Genomic DNA, 18,679 nt, shown 5'->3' with positions numbered 1-18,679 from the left:
TTAGGCTGTTAATCTGAGGCATGGACAAATACACTGTCTGCTTCATATTATAAACTGACTCATGACAGCAACAAAGCTCCCAGGCTAATGGTCTGCTCAGGGGACCACTTTGCTGCTGACAAAAAGCCCTGTGAAAGCCAATTCTACTGTGGTGAACTCTATAAAGATCTGTCAGCCTGGCTTACAATTACCAACATGAATTACCTTTATCCAGATGCAACACAATAAACATATTAAGGAAGTAGACAAATTGCTAGACTCTTGATGGACTTCTTTTTTATATACTCACCATGTTTGCTGGTCAGTGGTATAGTTACTTTAACAGCATTTCTGCCTTATTTATTTACTATGCAACATCCAACTTAATAGCTTGTTTCTCTATCTTTAGGCCAGAGGCCAAGGCAGATGTTTGCCTGACACCAAATCCTATTAGAGGCTGCAGTAACACAATTGTGTGTTAAAGATAAATATTTTAGAGCCTACACTTGCCACCAAGCATCATCATTCCCTAGGCATTTAGAGACAACTATCTATTGGCAGAGAAAAAATAGTTATCTAGCTGGCAACTGAAGGCAGTAGCTTTCTGGGAGTTAATAAGCACCAGGACTGCTTTCTAAGAACTGATTAAATGCCATTCAGTGCCATGTGGCTGTATGAATTCAAATGTAACTGTTTAATTTGATAACCTCAAAGAGTTATTCTGGAACTGACAGTGTTTGGTGTCAGAAACACATAGGAATAGCACCACAGTAGGACAACTGGACCTTAATGAATCAATGCTAATCTCAGTTTCTGGAATGAAGGCTCAAAGAAAATAAAAATTTTGTACCAATGAAAATACTCCATATTAGAAGTGAGATGCAAAGAAAAGAGCAGAGTTTTTTAAGTATCCTGTCCGGCCCCTTCAACAAGTAGTGTACTTCACCTCTACACAAGAAAGGGCCTCAGAATCTTTTGCTCAGTGCTGGTCAGAAGATATATGGAGCTACTCAACCTAGAATAAATTGCCACATCTATTGATGTACCAGCCCAGGGAGATATTGCAAACATACTGACTGGTGCAATAAAAGGTTTTACCCTTTCCTAATAAACGCTGACTGTCTATATACTGTCTCTAAAAAAAGGAGGTAAAACGAATAATTAGAGGATAATTGTTTACAGTATCAAATAAATACAAATATTTACTGTAATGCAGAAATAAATTGTTCCTAACTGTCCACTGACCTATTTTCTGCCTAGTCATGTTCCCCTGGATAAAGAAAATCCTTTGCTGGGAGGGAAGGAGGGAGGGGGAGAGGGAGGCCACATGGAGCAGGCAAGCAAGTAGGTAGATTCTATGGTTCATATCTAACCCTGAAATCCTCTGTGTCAGCCAGATCAATGCAAAAGGGCCATGAGGGGTGCACAGCATGCCTCTCACCGTACAATGAAGTACATAGCTTGGGAGAGTGAAGGGACACCACATTATTTCACCTTATTCTTAACTGCTGCACTAGAACAACCTTAGCAAGTCACATATGCTTTTCCCTAGATCTTCATGTCCAGGATAAAGCTGCCACCTACAAGCTCATTGCAATAACATCTCTTTCACAAAAATGCTCCCTGTCACTGCCCTGACTACACTAGCAATAATTTTAATAGGAAGTCAGGCAATATAACATGAAAGGCAAAGAAGATTCTGAAGCTCTGTGAACACATTTAATTTACTTCCCAGTTGCAGAGCTTGCAGTCTTGTTTATTTTTCAAAGAAATGATGCTACTCAATTGAATTTCACTGCAGGAGAGGTTGGATTCTAAGCCTAGAGAACTGTCACCTGCCCTTGTAACTGTGATAACAATGCCAAGGCAGATATGGAGGTGAGAGGGGATAAAACAGGTTTCAGATGTCTTGAAACATCAGATTTGACATTATGAGCCAAAAAAAAAAGTAAAAAAAAAAGTAAAAAACCAAGTAAGGTAAAGAAAATGCCCTGGAAACAAAGGAAATGTGGAAAAGCTGGGTCTGGTATTCTCTTGCTCCTCCTCTTCCTTCCCCAGATGAAGCTTTAAAGGACTGATTCCTTCTTATAGTACATCATCACCTGCTGAGATTTCAATTTTTCTGCTTCATTTGTGTTTTATACAGCTTTTATATTTCTAGCTCAAGTAATCCACACCTGGCATCCTGGGATGTGAAAGTCTTGACAGCATCATGGAAACTCAGTCATTATTTTTGAGTGCTCTTTCACAGTTTCCTCTTCTGTAGGGCACCTAGTGTGATGCTGATACTGCTAATGCCACTTGATGTTGTGCCAGATTTTGATTTTTTTTTCTTTTTCCTAAGGCTGAGAGGTCTGTTTTAATTAAAGATCCATGCATACAACCCTGTTTTGCTCTCATATCCCAGTGGAACTCTAATCTTCACATGCAGGTATAAGGATGCTAAATTAAGAAAAGGGCAAAAGGCAGAAGTCCTTTAAATAACTCCTTAAATTGCTCCTGAATCTGGAAAGTCAGAGAGAAGGACAGTAATCACAGTATCCACCTCCACATTATCCCTCCTCCACTTTTTCTGTAAGAACTTTTTAAAAAAGCAATTTGCAACTGCAGATATCTCCCCCCCCCATCTCCATCATTGTACTGACAACAAACACCTGCCCTGGCCAGCAGCAACTCTAAAGGCTGTATCATTTTACGAGGTGATGGTAAAGCACAAAAGGTTTGGTGCTCAGGAACAGTTGGGTTGCTTATTGAAATCAAGAGCTGCTGATTTTGCCAAATTTGACAGTACATAATGTAAGTACGTTTTTGCTTGAGTTGTCTGTAGTACTGCTTTTAGGTCTGGTTTGAAATGTCTACCCAGGTACTCAAATGGCTCTCACCACAATCACATCAGTCTTTCTTACACTATTTCAAGCACATTTGACTCCAGGTCTACCTGGGAATACTATAAAATCAGCTTTTTTGTGTCTTATTTTTGAACTTTTGTTCTACAGAAAAAGGGACCAAGTGGGAATAAATAAAATAAATAAAGAAGAGAACAAGCTTGATCATTTCAGAAGCCTTTGCCACATTTGGTCTGAATTTGGGTTACCCTTTGAGAGAGAGCTTTCTATTTATCTCACTGATTCATTCCTTTCTCTTACTGGTTCCTTATTAAGAAAAAATCTTTCCATTGCAGAATGCTTCATAATCTGAAGTTCTCACATGGTTGAAAACATAAGGTGTAATGGGATTTCAAAAGCACTTGAGCACTGGTCTATGTATATGACCATTTAACAGTAAAATCTCCTTTGACTTCATCAACTTCTAGAAAATCCTGCTGATGTATTTTTGCTGTTTATAGTGTTATAGAGGGAACACTGTTTTCCTCCCTTACAATGTGAGCAGTGCTAAAAGCATGAAAGGGTCTTGAAATAGAATTGACCATCTGAAAAAAACCTCTGTTCTAAATCACTTGAAATGTGATCATAGGTTAGAAGTTAGCTGGGGAAAAAAATCAGTGAATGATTTTAAACAAAGAGTAGCTGTTGGAGTGAAGTTGCCTTCTTCTTCCTTCTACAATGCAGCTTCGAAGCACAATAAGACTTCACAGAATCACAGAATATGCTGAGTTGGAAGGGACCCACAAGGATCATCGAGTCCAACTCCTGTCCCTGCACAGCACCATCCTGAAGAGTCATATCATGTGTCTGAGAGTATTGTCCAAATGCTTCTTGAACTCTGTCAGGCTTGGTGCTCTGATCACTTCCTTGGGGAGCCTGTTCCAGTGCCCAACCATCCTCTAGGTGATGAACCTTTTTCTAATATCCAACGTAAACCTCCCCTGACACAGCTTCAGGCCATTCCCTTGGGTCCTGTCACTGGTCACCACAGAGATCAGTGCCTGCCCCTCCTCTTCCCCTTACAAGGAAGTTGTAGACTGCAATGAGGTCTCCCTTCAGTCTCCTCTTCTCCGGGCTGAACAGACCAAGTGACCTCAGTCACTCGTCATACAGCTCCTCCTCAAAGCACTTCACCATCTCTACTGCCCTCCTTTGGATGCTCTCTAACAACTTAATATCTTTCTTATACTGTGGTACCCAAAACTGCACACAATATTCAAGGTGAGGCTGCACCAGTTTAATCCATACTTGTAACATACCAGTGACAAGGCTGCAGAAATCTAAAAAGATACCTTGAGTACAGTTATTTTCTTCCTAGATTTCCTTTTTTTTGCAGTTGGAATATTTTTAGACCTGAATTTCACTCCAGTAAATGAAACTCTCATATGCCCAATTTGCCCAAGGGATTGCAAAGAATTTTTTTTTTTTTGTTCCTTCCCACTCTCATAAATTGTTACAAACTAATACAGGAAACAACAATTATGCAGCCTTCAGGGTTCAACTTCTGGAGCTGCACTACCAAGAGGGAAGTTACTTCACGTTCAGTACATTACAACTTCTGCTCTCATAGCTCAGGGCAAGGCTAAAGCTGGCCTTGAGTTTCATTTTAAATGATGTTTTAAGTTGGTGTATTCCAGGGGGAAAAAAAGCAAACCATTCTTGCATACACACAGAGAGAACCTCAAATGTGATCTCAGTCAAATAAGTGCCGTGAAACCTTGGCAATGTTATAATTTTGTGTGTATTAAAGATTAAATTTCATTTTACACAAAGTCTTCAGTTAATACATCCAGCCTGCTAACTAAGAATGTACTGGCTGGAATGACTGAATCTGAGGTTCAGTTAGGTAAATGCCTGGTGCTAGGGACATGCTCTCAAGTACAATGCCTGGTCTGCAGCCACTGCAATGGAAGGGCCTGAATCTTCTCCAGGTTTTAGGTAGAGATGCCCCACTGTAGAGATGCCCTCAGCTCCCTGGAGCATCTCAGGTGCTGCTAGATGCCTGCACTCAGGCCAATGCAGTGGACTTTGATCAGGGCCATTGAAAAAGCAGAACTTATGGCTGTTTCTGCCTCTAGCAGACTCACTGCACAAACTTGGTCAAATCACGTTCTGTCTCAGAGCCTCCAGCAAGCTGTCCAGAAATCAGGTTAACATAACTTATGAAACTTTTTCTGAGACTGCTGTAGCGCTTAGGAAAAGAAAGCAGTCACACATCTAATACACAGACCAGCTGCTATCATTTAAAAAGTCAACATATGCCAGGAGTTACTGTACAGACTATGTCCTTCTCATCCTGCTTTGCCCCCATGCAAAATGAGAGATTGGTCTACTGACTCCTGAGGTGCTGATGTTGTTGGCTTCTCTCCTTTTTGTGGTCTTGCATGCACGTATGTACACTTTAATACAGCCTTTGGAAAATTAAGGCTTTAAAAAGTCTGTTGTTCTAGTACAGAAAGAGTTCTTCTTTTGTTTGCCAAAGCAGACAAGTAACTCCCCCAACGTTATTTCTGTGCTTTAGCAGGGGAGCATTCATGGAAAGAAAAGTGTGCACAGAGCTCCTCTAGCAGCTCGGTAATACGACACAGGAATAAAACAAGCTGTGCTTACATTAGCCCATAGTCTGGGCTGTGTGGAAAGTGCTATATACAAAAGTGTAAAAACGAAAACCATATGCATGGTTTTACACATTTCTCCAGAACCCCTCAGACAGCACTTACATGCCATGTTATTAAGGCAGAATTCTGCTGTTCTGAAAAAAAGTGAACAGAAAAACACAGGGACAGAAATAACAGAATGAAAGAAAACGGCTTTAACTTCAGTATTAAATAAACCTTTTCTTGACCCTAAAACTAAAGTAATTACCCCAATGAATAAACCTTTTGTACAAGCTCTTCAGATCAAGAGAACGTGCCTGCCTGCAAACAGCACACAGACATGCAAGTTCAATGCTACCATTCCTTGTAAGTACAGATGCAGGCAATGCTTTTCAAAAAGACAAATCTACCTTCATTTTTTTATCACTTTAAAGATGATCAAAACCAGACAAAACCTGGAACATTAAAGACGTTCAGACATCTAACTTCTACTGAGATGAATACTTATTGGCATCCAAGCAGTCTTAACAAGCATAACTTAATCTCTTTTGTACAGCAACACAAATGAAAATATCTGTCCACTTGTCTATTTTTCCCACTGAAATAATCACTTGTAATCATAAGATCTATTGAAAGAGGAGTGTACATACAGAAATCAAAATAACAAAATAAAAAGTTCAAATCTAACATTAAATAAATTATTACATCTCTGCTTTAAAACTAACCTAGTTTTACACATTGTAATTTTCTACTGCTAGTTTTTACCCGCAGAGCATCAATGAAGAGATACCCTCTATACAGAAAGAGCAGCTGGGAAGGTGTCACAGCCAAGCATCTGACCTTTACAGGCTTCTTATTATCTAATTATCTTTGAGACGTGTCCTTAATTTCCTCTTTAGTATAGATGCCTTACATCTTCAATGGAAAAATCCTGAATTAATAATTTTGCCTACCATTATGGCTTGGGAAGCAGGATTATTATGTAAGAATTGTTTCAGACATTTGCAGAGAGAAAAAAGGTCATCACGAATACTATCTAGATTTGAAACAACTAGCCTAACTTCATGATTCTTGGAAGTGCTGCAGATCTAGCAGCAGCAGGCAGAAAGCTGCAGTTAACATTTAGGGAGCGGTGTGCCATGGAATCACATACATTGTACATCAATACATTACTGACTGAAGCTGAAAGGGATTTAAGAACCAGAAGGAATTTTTGATCTGTTCGGAGCTGTCTGAAAAGGCAGACAGGGAGATAAACTCCAACATTGGAACATGCTCACCCCCCTTGGCTCACTTGACTGGGAAATGAGACTGTTTATCAGTTTGGGGGAAAAATGTGAAAAGATTAAAGGGACACTGATAAAGCTGTTGTTGACTTCCAGGTGCTAAAGTTTTAAGGGCTGTATCACTATCCAAAAACATCATCAGTGTGTTATTGAGAACAGTAAACAAAAAAACTCTAGGTATGGGGAGTACAAACTAATGTGAAAAGTTTAACCTCCACACAGCCCTCCTTCCATTTCCAGATCCAGGCTCAGCTCATGTTTGCTTTTTATTATGCCTAACAAAGAGAACAAACTGGATTTATACATGGGTTGGATGAAAAAGTGAAATTTCAGCAGGCACACTACTGCACCTGCTTTGAGAGGGGAATTCTTGCAGCTCACAAAGCTCAGGCAGAGGCAGTTGACCTCACGTTTCTGTCTCTCCTTTTGATACCCTATCTATCAGACTGAACTGGATTTAGCTAGGATGGAGAGGGCAACCTCCTGCCTTCCTGTTACCATTCTGCATGGACTAATTCTATTCTCACAGAGGACTTCACTTCTGTGACCAGCTGGATGTTTAGTGGAAGACACTTTGCAGTGCTGCAGCATAACCTCAGCCCACTCTGTGGATAAGCGTTAAGTTTTCAATCAAGTAGACCTGTCAACTAAATGTCATTCATGAGATCAAATACATAAGGAAAAAAAAAACTAACACAGCCCGGCAGGGACTCATAAATGCCCCTTTTGCTTTCTACCTGAATTGAGTGACTGTATCTTTTCTAAATATTACCTGACTGAGACCTACAAGCTTTGCCACATTCAGAGAAGCTAGGTAAGAGCTGAAAGTAGGAGATAAAGCATCAAAAAATGGGTGGCAGCAACAAGAAGGTAATCAAAAAAAGCAGTGACCATCTGACAGAGTGCCTGTCAAGCAAAGGCTTGTAGTGGGACACACAGAGCTGAAGACAAAAAACTATTTGCAGAGCATGCAAAGCTCTGCTGTTATTTTGCAGGAGAGAGACCAATAACATCAAAAATTAAGTAATTTTCTTTCCTGGCACAGTTCTCATACGCTGCTGTGTTTCTTTTTCTGTGCAGAGCAAAAAAAGAGTTGCCAGTGTGAGAAGAAATGGGTTACTAACTAATTATCCATAGAGTGTTACCACAAGGTGGAAGTGCTCTGTAGTCCCTCTCTGAAACATGGGAAGGGCTAAGATGACCATACTCATGCAGTAGGGGAGAACTGAGCACTTTCATGGAGCAAATGGAGTCTCATTAACAGTTAAAGAGTTTTGATTCAGCAAAATACTTGCTGAACTTTCAGCCTCTTTAGCCTAAGAAGTTTGGAAAAGGATAGCTGGGCCATTAAAACCACTTTTCCTCATTCAGAATCTTGAAGACCTAATAGCACATGGAGGACTTTGAAGTTGAGTAACTGAGGCATTAAGGAGCTAAAAGAAAAGTGCAAGCCAGAACAGATCACACCCCATGTTACTCTGCACAGTATCCCGACTCCTCAATATTTACATGAAAACAATTTAGACTTTTCCAGACATTAGCAAAGCAAGTGTAAATAATGTGAATAGCTTTGAGACTCTAAGTGGATCACACTTCTGCATCTCTCTAAAGTGGAAGTTGCTAGAGTTTAAGTTAGCCTACACATAGGCAGCAAAAGTAAGGGAAGCAAATAAAGAGTTACTCAGGCTCTTCCTTTCCCCTTTGCTAAGAACAAGGTAAACACAAAGGCATTTTCACACTGCGCTAAGGAAGAGTCATCCTTATCACCTCTCACACAAGGAGGGTTCCCAGTCCCATGTTTGTCTCTGTGACCTCCAATTTCTCCTCTCTAAGCTCAGTTCTACTGTGAAGTGTTCCTCTGCTGGTACCCTTCTTGCGTGAACTGCTGTCCTAGGGACTGCATGGGGGTGGGCTACATTTTAAGCTATTGCAGGAAGGGCACTTGCCTTTTGATGTATATTGCCAAGTGCTGTATGTGCTGGCAATCCCTTACAAACAATAAGGGAGCTCGTCTTGCACTTTGATGGAGGAAACTATTTACAGTAGGTCTTTTTACGGATAGTAGAGGGGGCAGGGGGAACAGTCCTTTTCTTAAACACTGTCTCTTGCAGATGATAGAAGTGAGATAAAACCTTGCATCCTGTCACAGGCATTCTACATGTGTTTCCTGTTGCTTGCTGGGTGACATGCTGGTAAGCAGTGATGCTCTCCTCTCACAGACAGCTGACTTTGCTTTTCCTTTTGATTTCTCAGTGGCCCTGCACAGCCAAGCTTGCCTGAACTCAGCAGTAACAGCTGCTGGAAGACACTTTCTCTCTGACTCCATAGATGCTGTTTTCAGGCTTTCAGATGTTTCTTGCTTCTACCAAGCAGATTTTTGGCCAAAATCTCTGTCTCAGATGTGCTGATTCCAGCTGATTCCTCAGCCTACTATTTTGCTCCACTTAGACAAGATTGCTCTGAATAAATTACCACTATCAGGCAGAGGTGAATCCACAAGGTGCTTCTCAAAGAAGTGTTCCTATTAGAAATTTCAGAATGTCATTTTCAAAAAGGTTAATTTGTTATCGAGAGACCTCGATTGTCCATTCCTTTATAATTTCTTGCACTGTAATTCAAAAGAATGGGATATAAAAATGCTATTGAAAGCTGAAAACTTTCCCAGAATAATCTTTTTCCCTCCACCTGAATTGTCTATATTATGCAAAAGTATATGCTCTGACAGGCATTAGGAGGCTCTATTCTCCCCATGTTTACATTCAGTGGCATGTAACAGGCACATATTTTGACACCACCTAACTCTTTCGAGATGACGATTCCACACCCTTTTAGAAAACAGACTCTCCTGCCCTCAAAATCTGTGCTAATGTTCCTGAGTTGATTAAGTTACAGTTACACTGGATTTCGAAGCTGTGTGATGGACAGCCTCACAATTTATGAAATTAACTGTGTGCTATCAAACTGGGAATACAGATGCTTTTTTCCAATTTTTCTCCAGCTTTCACTGGAATAATGGAGGCCAAATCATTCCAGAAAAGGACTGCACAGTCCTTTTGCAGTTGACAATGTCATACAGAGCCTGCAATGATTTTAGTGGCACTGAAAACTTCAGTCTGTTGGAACATACCAGATAGACTCAGAAAATCAACACCCTTTACATCCAACATGTTTACTGCTCAAGTAAAAGCTACGGTCATTTATTTAGGTGAGTCCTCACACACAGGATGTTTGCCTGAAGGAATGACTGCACAGTTTGGCTTTATGAGCTTATCATTATGATAACCATTTTCAATTTTGTGCTTTCTACTATTATCTATGATTATTAATTAATGTCTCATGCATTTTCCCAGCAGTTCTATCACCCTCACAGCGTCTGCTGCGAAATTTCAGTTTCCTCAGTTTTGTACAGTGAGCAGCTGAAGCATGAGCCTAGGCAAGGGCAGAATTAGCACATCAATCACAATTCAGGAGTTTCAGACTGCTGGTCCTCTTCTCACATCACCAGATCCTAGTTCTTTCTGCATCACAGCTATACTTTTCAAACTCACTCTTACTGTAAGCCCTATGTCAGTGAAATAATAAAGGGAGATTTTTCTAGGTGCTCTTGCCACAGAAATCAAATTAAATGGTAGCTTGCCTCTGACAGTCAACACAACTTTTCTGAAGGTTCCTCACCCCACACAGATAGATCTAAGGCTCCATCATGTGTAACTTGATTTATTTGTTTGGTGTTGCAACTTTACACATTGGTTCATAAGAACTGTCATGTTGCTTTATCCTCTTTACTCTGGGAGTGAAGAAAAAAATTATAACACTACAGTGCCACAGTATTTATATACTTAGGATTTAGCAATCATGTCTTGCCAGACCTCATGAATACACTAGAAAGGTTCTGAAGCATTACAGTATATTTACACAAAACACTGACTAGATTTTTTTTTTTAAACAAGCTGTTGAAATCTAGACTAAGAAGAAAGGTCCCAACCTGTTAAGGCTATCACTCTTACCGTACTTATACAAATGCTGCACTTTTCTGGACAAATTTCAGCTAAGAAATCACATCTTCCTACCTAAAATTTTTACTTAAGTGAGTTTCAAAATGCATAGCTTGTACCTAAACAGTTTTTTCTACACTATAACTTTGTATTGATATACAGCTGCCAGTGGGTAAAGTGATCCCCAACCAATGCTCTCTCTTATATAACAAAAAAAAACTTCCTTGTACTGAAATACAGAATGATTGAAGGTCAGCAGGGGATATATAGAATATATCATGGAGTCTGTATCATGGACTGTTCTCCTCATCATGTGGTCATGAAGGTATAGCAGAGAATAAACAAACAAAAATAGGATTGCCTTAAAGACATCTGACATGCTTCTCACCCACACTATTCTCTTGCTGTTCAAAGGTAAATTAAGAATGTTTTTTCTCTTTTTTTCTTTTTTTTCCCCCCTACTTTAGTGCAATAAGGCCAAGAGGAAAGTGTGGCTAGAACTCATAAGCATCAGTTTGAAAACAAGAACAAGTAGTAACTGTGCTTTAAAAGTGTTTTCTGCTGTGACAGCCTTACTGATTTTTTTTCTGATGGGAAATTCTGAACTGAAGAAATTCTTAGACAAGGAAAAAAAGCTGCCTTCAGAAGAATACCTGAAGGTTCGCTGGTTGGTGTTAGTAAAAAAATCAAACTGCTAAAGTAAACTAAATGAAAGTAAATCCACATTCTATAGAGTAACACCTCAATTTCACAAGCTAACATACAACTATTTCTGGTGTTGCTCAACTATGAACAGGACTAAACATTGCATTTCCAAGTTTTAAATTTAACACAAAGTATTATAGCAGTTTCCACTTCTGCATTAGATAAACTCTAGTGCTAAAATGGAATACTGGGATCTTAATGACTTTGTTTTAATAAGACCTAAACTTTTAATTAACCTGCAAAGACAAATTACAGCCCATAGCTCTTAGGTAACTACTGCAGACAGCTGAGACTCAACACCAATGCCTCTTTTGGGAGAGGAATTAATGGCAGTTTTGGAATGAGTCTGCTTTTTTCCACAAAGAAAAAAACTCCATTAAACAATCACTGTGGCTAGAAGAAAGCTGAGTGCTAGTTTTATGGAGTAATCTTTAAATTACAACCAAATGAATTGAGTTATATGAACAGTTTCAACAGGTCAATTAAATTTAAAATTAAGTATTATTGAATCAGAAACAGATTCTGATATTTACAGGATGGAAGAAGAATACTCAGTGTGCTGACAGGCACTCACTGGCAGTATTCTTTCCTCCTTGGATGACAACAAATCCGTGCCTGTGTGCTGAACTGGCAGGGCATTTTACTGCCAGAGAATTCAAGAGACCTCTTTAGTTAATTTGTTCTTTTTAAGCAATCTCAGCTTCATTCTGTTAGCAGGGAGAAACAGAGATTTCTGTTATTGTGGTTGCTCCTACCAAGCCTTGCAGTGCTTTTCATTAGAGTTTTAACCCCAGCCCTCTGCCTGAACTCCAGCTTGAGTAATTTTGACTGTGTTCAAGAGCAAGACTGTCACACAAAACGGTGGCATGGTGCTGCTGCCTGTTCTTCAATTATTCCTACAACTCTGCTCCAGAAAGACAAAAAACCCAATGAAACAAACAAAAAATCAAGCAAACAAAACCAGCAAAAAACAACTAAATAAAAGGAAGATCAAAGTAAGAAAATAAAACAGGGATTTTCCAGCTTGCAGACCATTTTTGGCACTGGGCAGGATCTCATTATGGTTATAGTTACTTAAGAGGCCTACAAAATACTTACACAACATTTAGGGCCTAAGAGCATTTAGCTTGTTGCTTAATACAATCCCCTTCAAGCATTCTCTCCAAAACCACATAAAGCCATCATGCAATTTGAGTATGTGCATTAATACCCGGCCTCAAGGCATATTTAGGAATAATAGAGGAAATCCTTACCAATAGCAGTAGTAAGAAAAGAAACCACTTCCGATTCCTTGCCATCATTGTAGAAGGCTAAATGCCATATTCCTGAATCTAAATACTGGATAAATCCCGTCTCGTGGCTGGATAAGGGCACAAAAGCTCTGTGTTGCCGCTGAGGTCCTTCCAAGCTCCTCGCCTCCTGTGTCAGTAGACGTCTTCCATCGAGGAGCTCGACAAAGTCAAACTGAAACACAAGAAGGAGTGATGTTTCTGTGTGTATCAGAAATCCTCAAGCTTGGTCTCTTATTCTGGGTCTACAGAAGCATCGTAAACAGGATTTTCCCTAGTAACTCGAGTATGTTCCTGGACTATCTGCAAGTAACCATTTTGGAAATAGCTAGTATATGAATGTATTTTTTCTGTAATTACATGAATCAAGAAATCATCTTTATTTAAAATGTGACGTAGGGCATATTGGCCCTACAGAGGTGTTCTCATTTTGTAGAAATACAGTTAGGGAAACATGAGACCATGCCTTAATTGCACTGTATGACACTAAGAAGCTTATTTGTTGTCTTCTTTGTGCCTTGCCTAATATAAAATAAGACAGAAAAATATACCTAGCCTAACCGGGTTGTTCGCCAGAATTCCTATGGGTCATAAAGGAAAAAATAAGAAGTATTTTAAAGTAAATTCTGGTAGAAGTTTTGCAGAAGTATTTTGCTTAGCCAACAAGGATTTTTTCTTATTGCAATAGCAAAAGTGGTTAAAAGATCAGGAAAAATGAAGATGTAAAAGAGACAAATGATGTAGAAAAGTCCCATTTAAGGAGTGGCTCTTGGAATTTTCCTCAAAAGGACACATTTCTTTTTTGTCAGGGTAACTTCAGCTGCACAGTTGCTTTGCTTTTGCTACTAGTATTAAAACTACCTTTAGTTCCCTATTTAAATAACTTCCCACTGATTTTCTGCAATATTTGCAGTTTGTCTGGTATTATATTAATGGGATGAGGCAGACAAGCCTAGCAGACATCACAAATGTTAAATGAATCTTATCTAATCTGACTTTTATCATGTGTTTAGACGATCAGGACACCTCGCAAGGAAAATCCAGTAGTTGAGGCAATACTCAGCTTTTCTATTCCCTGACTTCGCTTGGTTTTACCTCTCTCATCCAGATGGTCAACTAAGGTTGTAATTTTTGTCAGGAGGAAGGAAAACAGGCAGAAAGAAACAACACCACTTCTTTCTGAACCAGTAAATGTTGCTGTACTGAATGGCTGCTGAGTGTTGGCTGAGTGCAGCAACAATATTCAGGCTGCTTAACCCTTTTCGCTTTATTGTAGCAAAATTTGGATGCTTGTTATATTATTAAGTCGTCTGGTATGGTCTTCAAAGTCAACCAAGATAAGGACTTGATGACATGTTGTTTCCTATGCAGGAAAAGTAAGAAGTTTAAAAAAGTTAAAGTTGTGAAGTTAAAAAGGTTAAGTTACTAAGTCAGAAAAAAAGTGTTTTATTTCCAAAACATTTTGAGAAATAAGCTATATATGACATAGCTCGCAGATGAAATGGCAAATTTGTCCCTAGTCTATTCTACTTATGTATTTTTAAATATTCATTGTACAGGAAATTAGTTTTGAGCCTTGCTTTACTATTTTTTTTTTTTTGCTACATTTCAGTACATCTCAAATTTGGTGCTGAAGTATCTTTTTGCAAATGTAAAAGCCGGCACACCTGCAAAGTCATTTCTTTTGAGTGTCTATCCAAGTCAGCTTTGCCAGAGACAGAGTTTCTGTTTTGAAAAAAATACAATGTAAATAAAAATTATAAAAATATACAATATAAAATCTAAAAATATAATGTAAGTATAAATTCTAAACACATGTACTTAAAAATGTACATTTGTGTTTTGGAAAAAGGGCCAACCATGTACTGGGGTGCATCAGGTGAAGCATCTCCAGCCGGTTGAGGGAGGGGATTGTCCTGCTCTGCTCTGCACTGAACATTGTGTGTAGTTTTGGGCACCACAATACAAGAAAGGCATTAAGCCATTAGAGAGTGTCCAAAGGAGGCCAACAAAGATGGTGAAGGGCCTTGAGGGGAAGCTGTATGAGGAGTGGCTGAGGTCACTTGGTCTGTTCAGCCTGGAGAAGAGGAGACTGAGAGGAGACCTCACGGTGGTCTTCAATATCATCACGAGGAGAAGAGGAGGGGATGGTACAGATCTCTTCATTCCCATGGTCAGTGCAGGACTCAATGAAACAGCATGAAGGTGACGCAGGGGAGGTTTAGATAAGATATCAGGAAAAGGTTTTCCACCCAGAGTGTGGTTTAGCACTGGAACAGGCTCTCCAGGGAAGTGGTCAGAGCACCAAGCCTGCCAGAGTTCAAGAAGCGTTTGGACAATGCTCTCAGGCACATGATGTGACTCTTGGAGCTGTCCCTGTGCAGGATCAGGTGCTGGACTTGATGATCCTGATGGGTCCCTTCCAACTCAGGATATTCTATGATTCTATGATCCTATGAAAATAATAGAATTATTTAAGAGGATAGTGGTGAGAGGTTGGTTTGAATTACACTTTGTGAGCCAGGTACTTGTAGCCACTCTGAGCATGAGCTATTGCCTCGTCAGATTTTAGTGTGAGCATGACTGACACAGCTGAGCAGGACAGTGACACAGGACATCATAGTGGTATTTGGGTGCCGGGAACATCTCAACGGAGCTGAGTTTGACTAAGGAACACATTGGCCAGGTGAACTGAAGAAGTTAAAACCAGTAAGAGAAAAACCTACTTATTGCCATTTTCATTTTGGAGCGTCATGGAACAGCTTGACCAGACTTTTAATAGGTAACGGCAGAAACCATAGGTAAAGTTCACCTCACCAAGTGCTGACATCTCCATGGCAGCCTGAATTAATTTTCTAGAACCACTGGATTGCAGGCAAAGAAAGAGACACTTTCAGGATGCAACCTGCCTCATCCTAAAGCGGACATCTAAGAAATGTCCTGTGGATTGTGCTTACAAGCATCCATTTTGTGCTATATACTAGATGTAGATACTTAAAGCTTCGTGAAATGAAAACAATTTCAAGGTACTCGAGTATGGTGAGCTGCTGTTGTTCCAGACCAATCTCTGTTATGCTTACTTGGGCTTCCTGCCAAACACAAAAGTTTATTTTTATAAATATTTGCAAGATGCTGCTGCAGATGTTAGTGACTTTGCCAAGTTACTAGTTACTAGTTGTAAATATTAATTGAGCCACAAATGGATTGTGCTTTATTGCATTTTAATACATTCAAAGATTTTTAATAGGCAATTAGTTACTGCCAGCATGGAAATCACAGATAAAACACCATGTTAATCAATTCAAACTGTACAAATGGAAAAATGCTCTCCACAAGCTGTGATGGCCAATCCCTAAAATTTATGATTTATTAAAATTTGGCCTAGGCTAAAATGAGTTTTACAAAAGGATTTGATCTAGGAAGATTAAATCTAATACACCATAACAAAATTGTGTAACTTTTATTATGATTTGTTGAGAAAAATGAGAAGAAATACCTTTAGTTAACAGTGAACTCTTTTGGGCTTCTGCATGATCTATTTCTAAGACTAAAGAAAGTTGGACCTTGCTTTTTCTTCCTACTTATTAGTGATAATAGTTGTTGGCAACCTCAAAGAGAACACAATCACCACAGCCAGAGAAAGTTTCCCAAAGAGAATTTGGAATAGGTTTGTTATTTTAGCATGGATAAATATGACTTCAAACATTGTATTAGGTTTGCATGGCCAGATTTTGGTAGTGAGGGGGCTACAAGGGTGGCTTCTTTGAAAAGCTGCTAGAAGCTTCCCCTTTTCTCTCCAAGGCAGAGGCAATTCCACTTAGCTCCAAGACAGACCCGCCAATGGTTAAGTGTGAACCCATGAGTGATGGTAGCAATTGTCACCTCTGTGATAACATATCTAGGAAGGAAAAAAAAAAATACTACTGTAACCTCCATTCCCCATTTCCCTGTGCTGCTGGGTGGGAGGAGGTAGAGAATCGGGAATAAAGTTAAACGCGGGAAGAAGGGAGGGGTGGGGGGAAGGTGTTTTTAAGATCTTTTTTACTTCTTAATTATCCTACTCTGATTTTGATTCGTAATAAATTTAAATAAATTCCCCAAGTCAAGTCTGTTTTGCCTGTGATGGTAACTGGTGAGTGATGTCTCCCTCTCCTTATCTCAACTCATGAGCTTGTCATGGTATTTTTCTCTCCCCTGTCCAGTTGTGGAGGGGAGTGACAGAGTAGCTCTCGTGGGCACCTGACATTCATCCAGGGTCAAACAGCCACAAATATTTTATGAAATTCAGGAATATATTCCAAGGCTTTACAGCTTTAGGATCAATTCAAAGATCCTGAAACAGCATAAACTATGTTAAGGCTCATAAAACAGAAGAATTATCTAAATAGAAGAAATATCTTATTATGTAACACTGAAAAAAACTCCTGATAATCAGCTGGAGCTTTACTACTGCCATCAAATAGGCTTGGGAAAAAATAATTGACCCTTTATTAAATTCTTCTAGTAGAGACTGTACTACTCTGTACCGTACACTGCTCTAAGCACACATTTTGCAAAGTTTTGTTTATGAAATTCCTTGAAAAATTTTGAAATATATAACTCATTGGTTAGATTTATGAGGTGCAGCAGATACTCTGGATTATGCAAAAGAAAAGAAGAGCTTTGTGTAATATGTATTAAATATGAGAGACAAGTTTAATATTTCAACAGAGAACGTAGGTTACCTATTTAATGACTACTTTGATTAATAAACTGTGGTGAGATTAAACATCATATAAAAGCATATAGAAGGAAAACAATGCTTTAATTAACAGCAGGTTTATAAAATAATTAATCTAGGAAAAATTACAATTAACAAACTAAAATATTAACAAGTAATAAATCAATATTGATTCAATAATCTGGAGCTTCATAAAATTATTTCTTCAGAACAGGGTGTGTTTTGTGATCTGTTTCTATTAGTGTACCATGGTTTTTATTGTTTGAAGAAAAATGCCTGTCTGGTCATTTTTGGCCTAGATGATGAATTTTTCTATATACTTGGCAGCTCTCAATGAGTGGTTACACAAATAGGAGCAAGTGATTCTGAGCAAGCGTATTGCCTTTTCCAGCATGTAATATTGACAAACATGGGCCACATCTCACATTCAACACTTCATTTTTAGCTGAGGCTTCAACTGATACACAGCCAGGCTGATTTAAATGGAAAAGGTCCTGACACTGAGAAATCACTGAGAATGTCCCAGCAAAAATCATGTTGCAGTGACCAGCAGTGATGGTGAAGTTGGTGCAGGCTTGCTAATTTCTTAAAACATTTCTGTGGTTGGGTATAGTGAATCATAGAATATCCTGAGTTGGAAGGGACCCCACAGTGATCATTGGGTCCAACTCCTGGCCCTGCACAGGGCAGCACCAAGAATACACCATGTGCCTAAGAACATTGGCCAAACACTTCTTGAATTCTGTCAGGTTTGGTGCTGTGATCACTTACCTGGAGAGCCTGTTCCAGTGCCCAACCACCCTCTGGGTGAAGAACCTTTTCCCAAAATCCAGTCTAATCCCTCCTTGACATAGCTTCATGTGCTCTGCTATATGTGAAGATTTTAAGTTCAATAAACCTGAGGGTTAGGTGTTAAGTTTTACATTTGTTATTAGAACAACTGAAACTGTTCATGTAATAACTCCTGTTCCATAACAAAATTTAAGATTGACGATAATAAACAAATAAAATCAACACAGACTTCTGATCTACAGTTAGTATTATGTGATTGTGACTTGAGTTTTTATTCAAATAACACAGCAGTTTTTAAGTTATAAATGTTTGAATCTCTCCGTGAAAAGAGACTGATTAAAAATGGGTAATAACAGCATTACTGTGGCACTGAATTTATGACGTGCTGATCCTACCGAAATATTTTAATTCTGCAGAAAAGCAGGCAGAGA

At 39.1% G+C, this 18,679-nt stretch overlaps 1 protein-coding gene across 11 annotated transcripts in view; it reads right to left on the bottom strand.

Moving 5' to 3' along the window:
• Positions 1-18,679, bottom strand: part of TENM4 (teneurin transmembrane protein 4) — a 600,622-nt gene that overhangs the window by 166,279 nt on the left and 415,664 nt on the right. For all 11 annotated transcript variants that reach the window (XM_051778647.1, XM_051778642.1, XM_051778649.1 and 8 more), the window contains one exon: positions 12,701-12,911. In XM_051778647.1, coding sequence (XP_051634607.1) covers positions 12,701-12,911 — 211 coding nt within the window. The remainder of the gene's footprint in view (positions 1-12,700; positions 12,912-18,679) is intronic.

This window comes from Manacus candei, unplaced genomic scaffold (assembly GCF_025592945.1).
Source record: "Manacus candei isolate 608988 ecotype Guabito, Panama unplaced genomic scaffold, ASM2559294v1 h1tg000014l, whole genome shotgun sequence".
NCBI lineage: Eukaryota > Metazoa > Chordata > Aves > Passeriformes > Pipridae > Manacus > Manacus candei.
The sequence above is the reverse complement of the archived record's forward strand: the minus strand, read 5'-3'. Positions and strand labels throughout refer to the sequence as shown.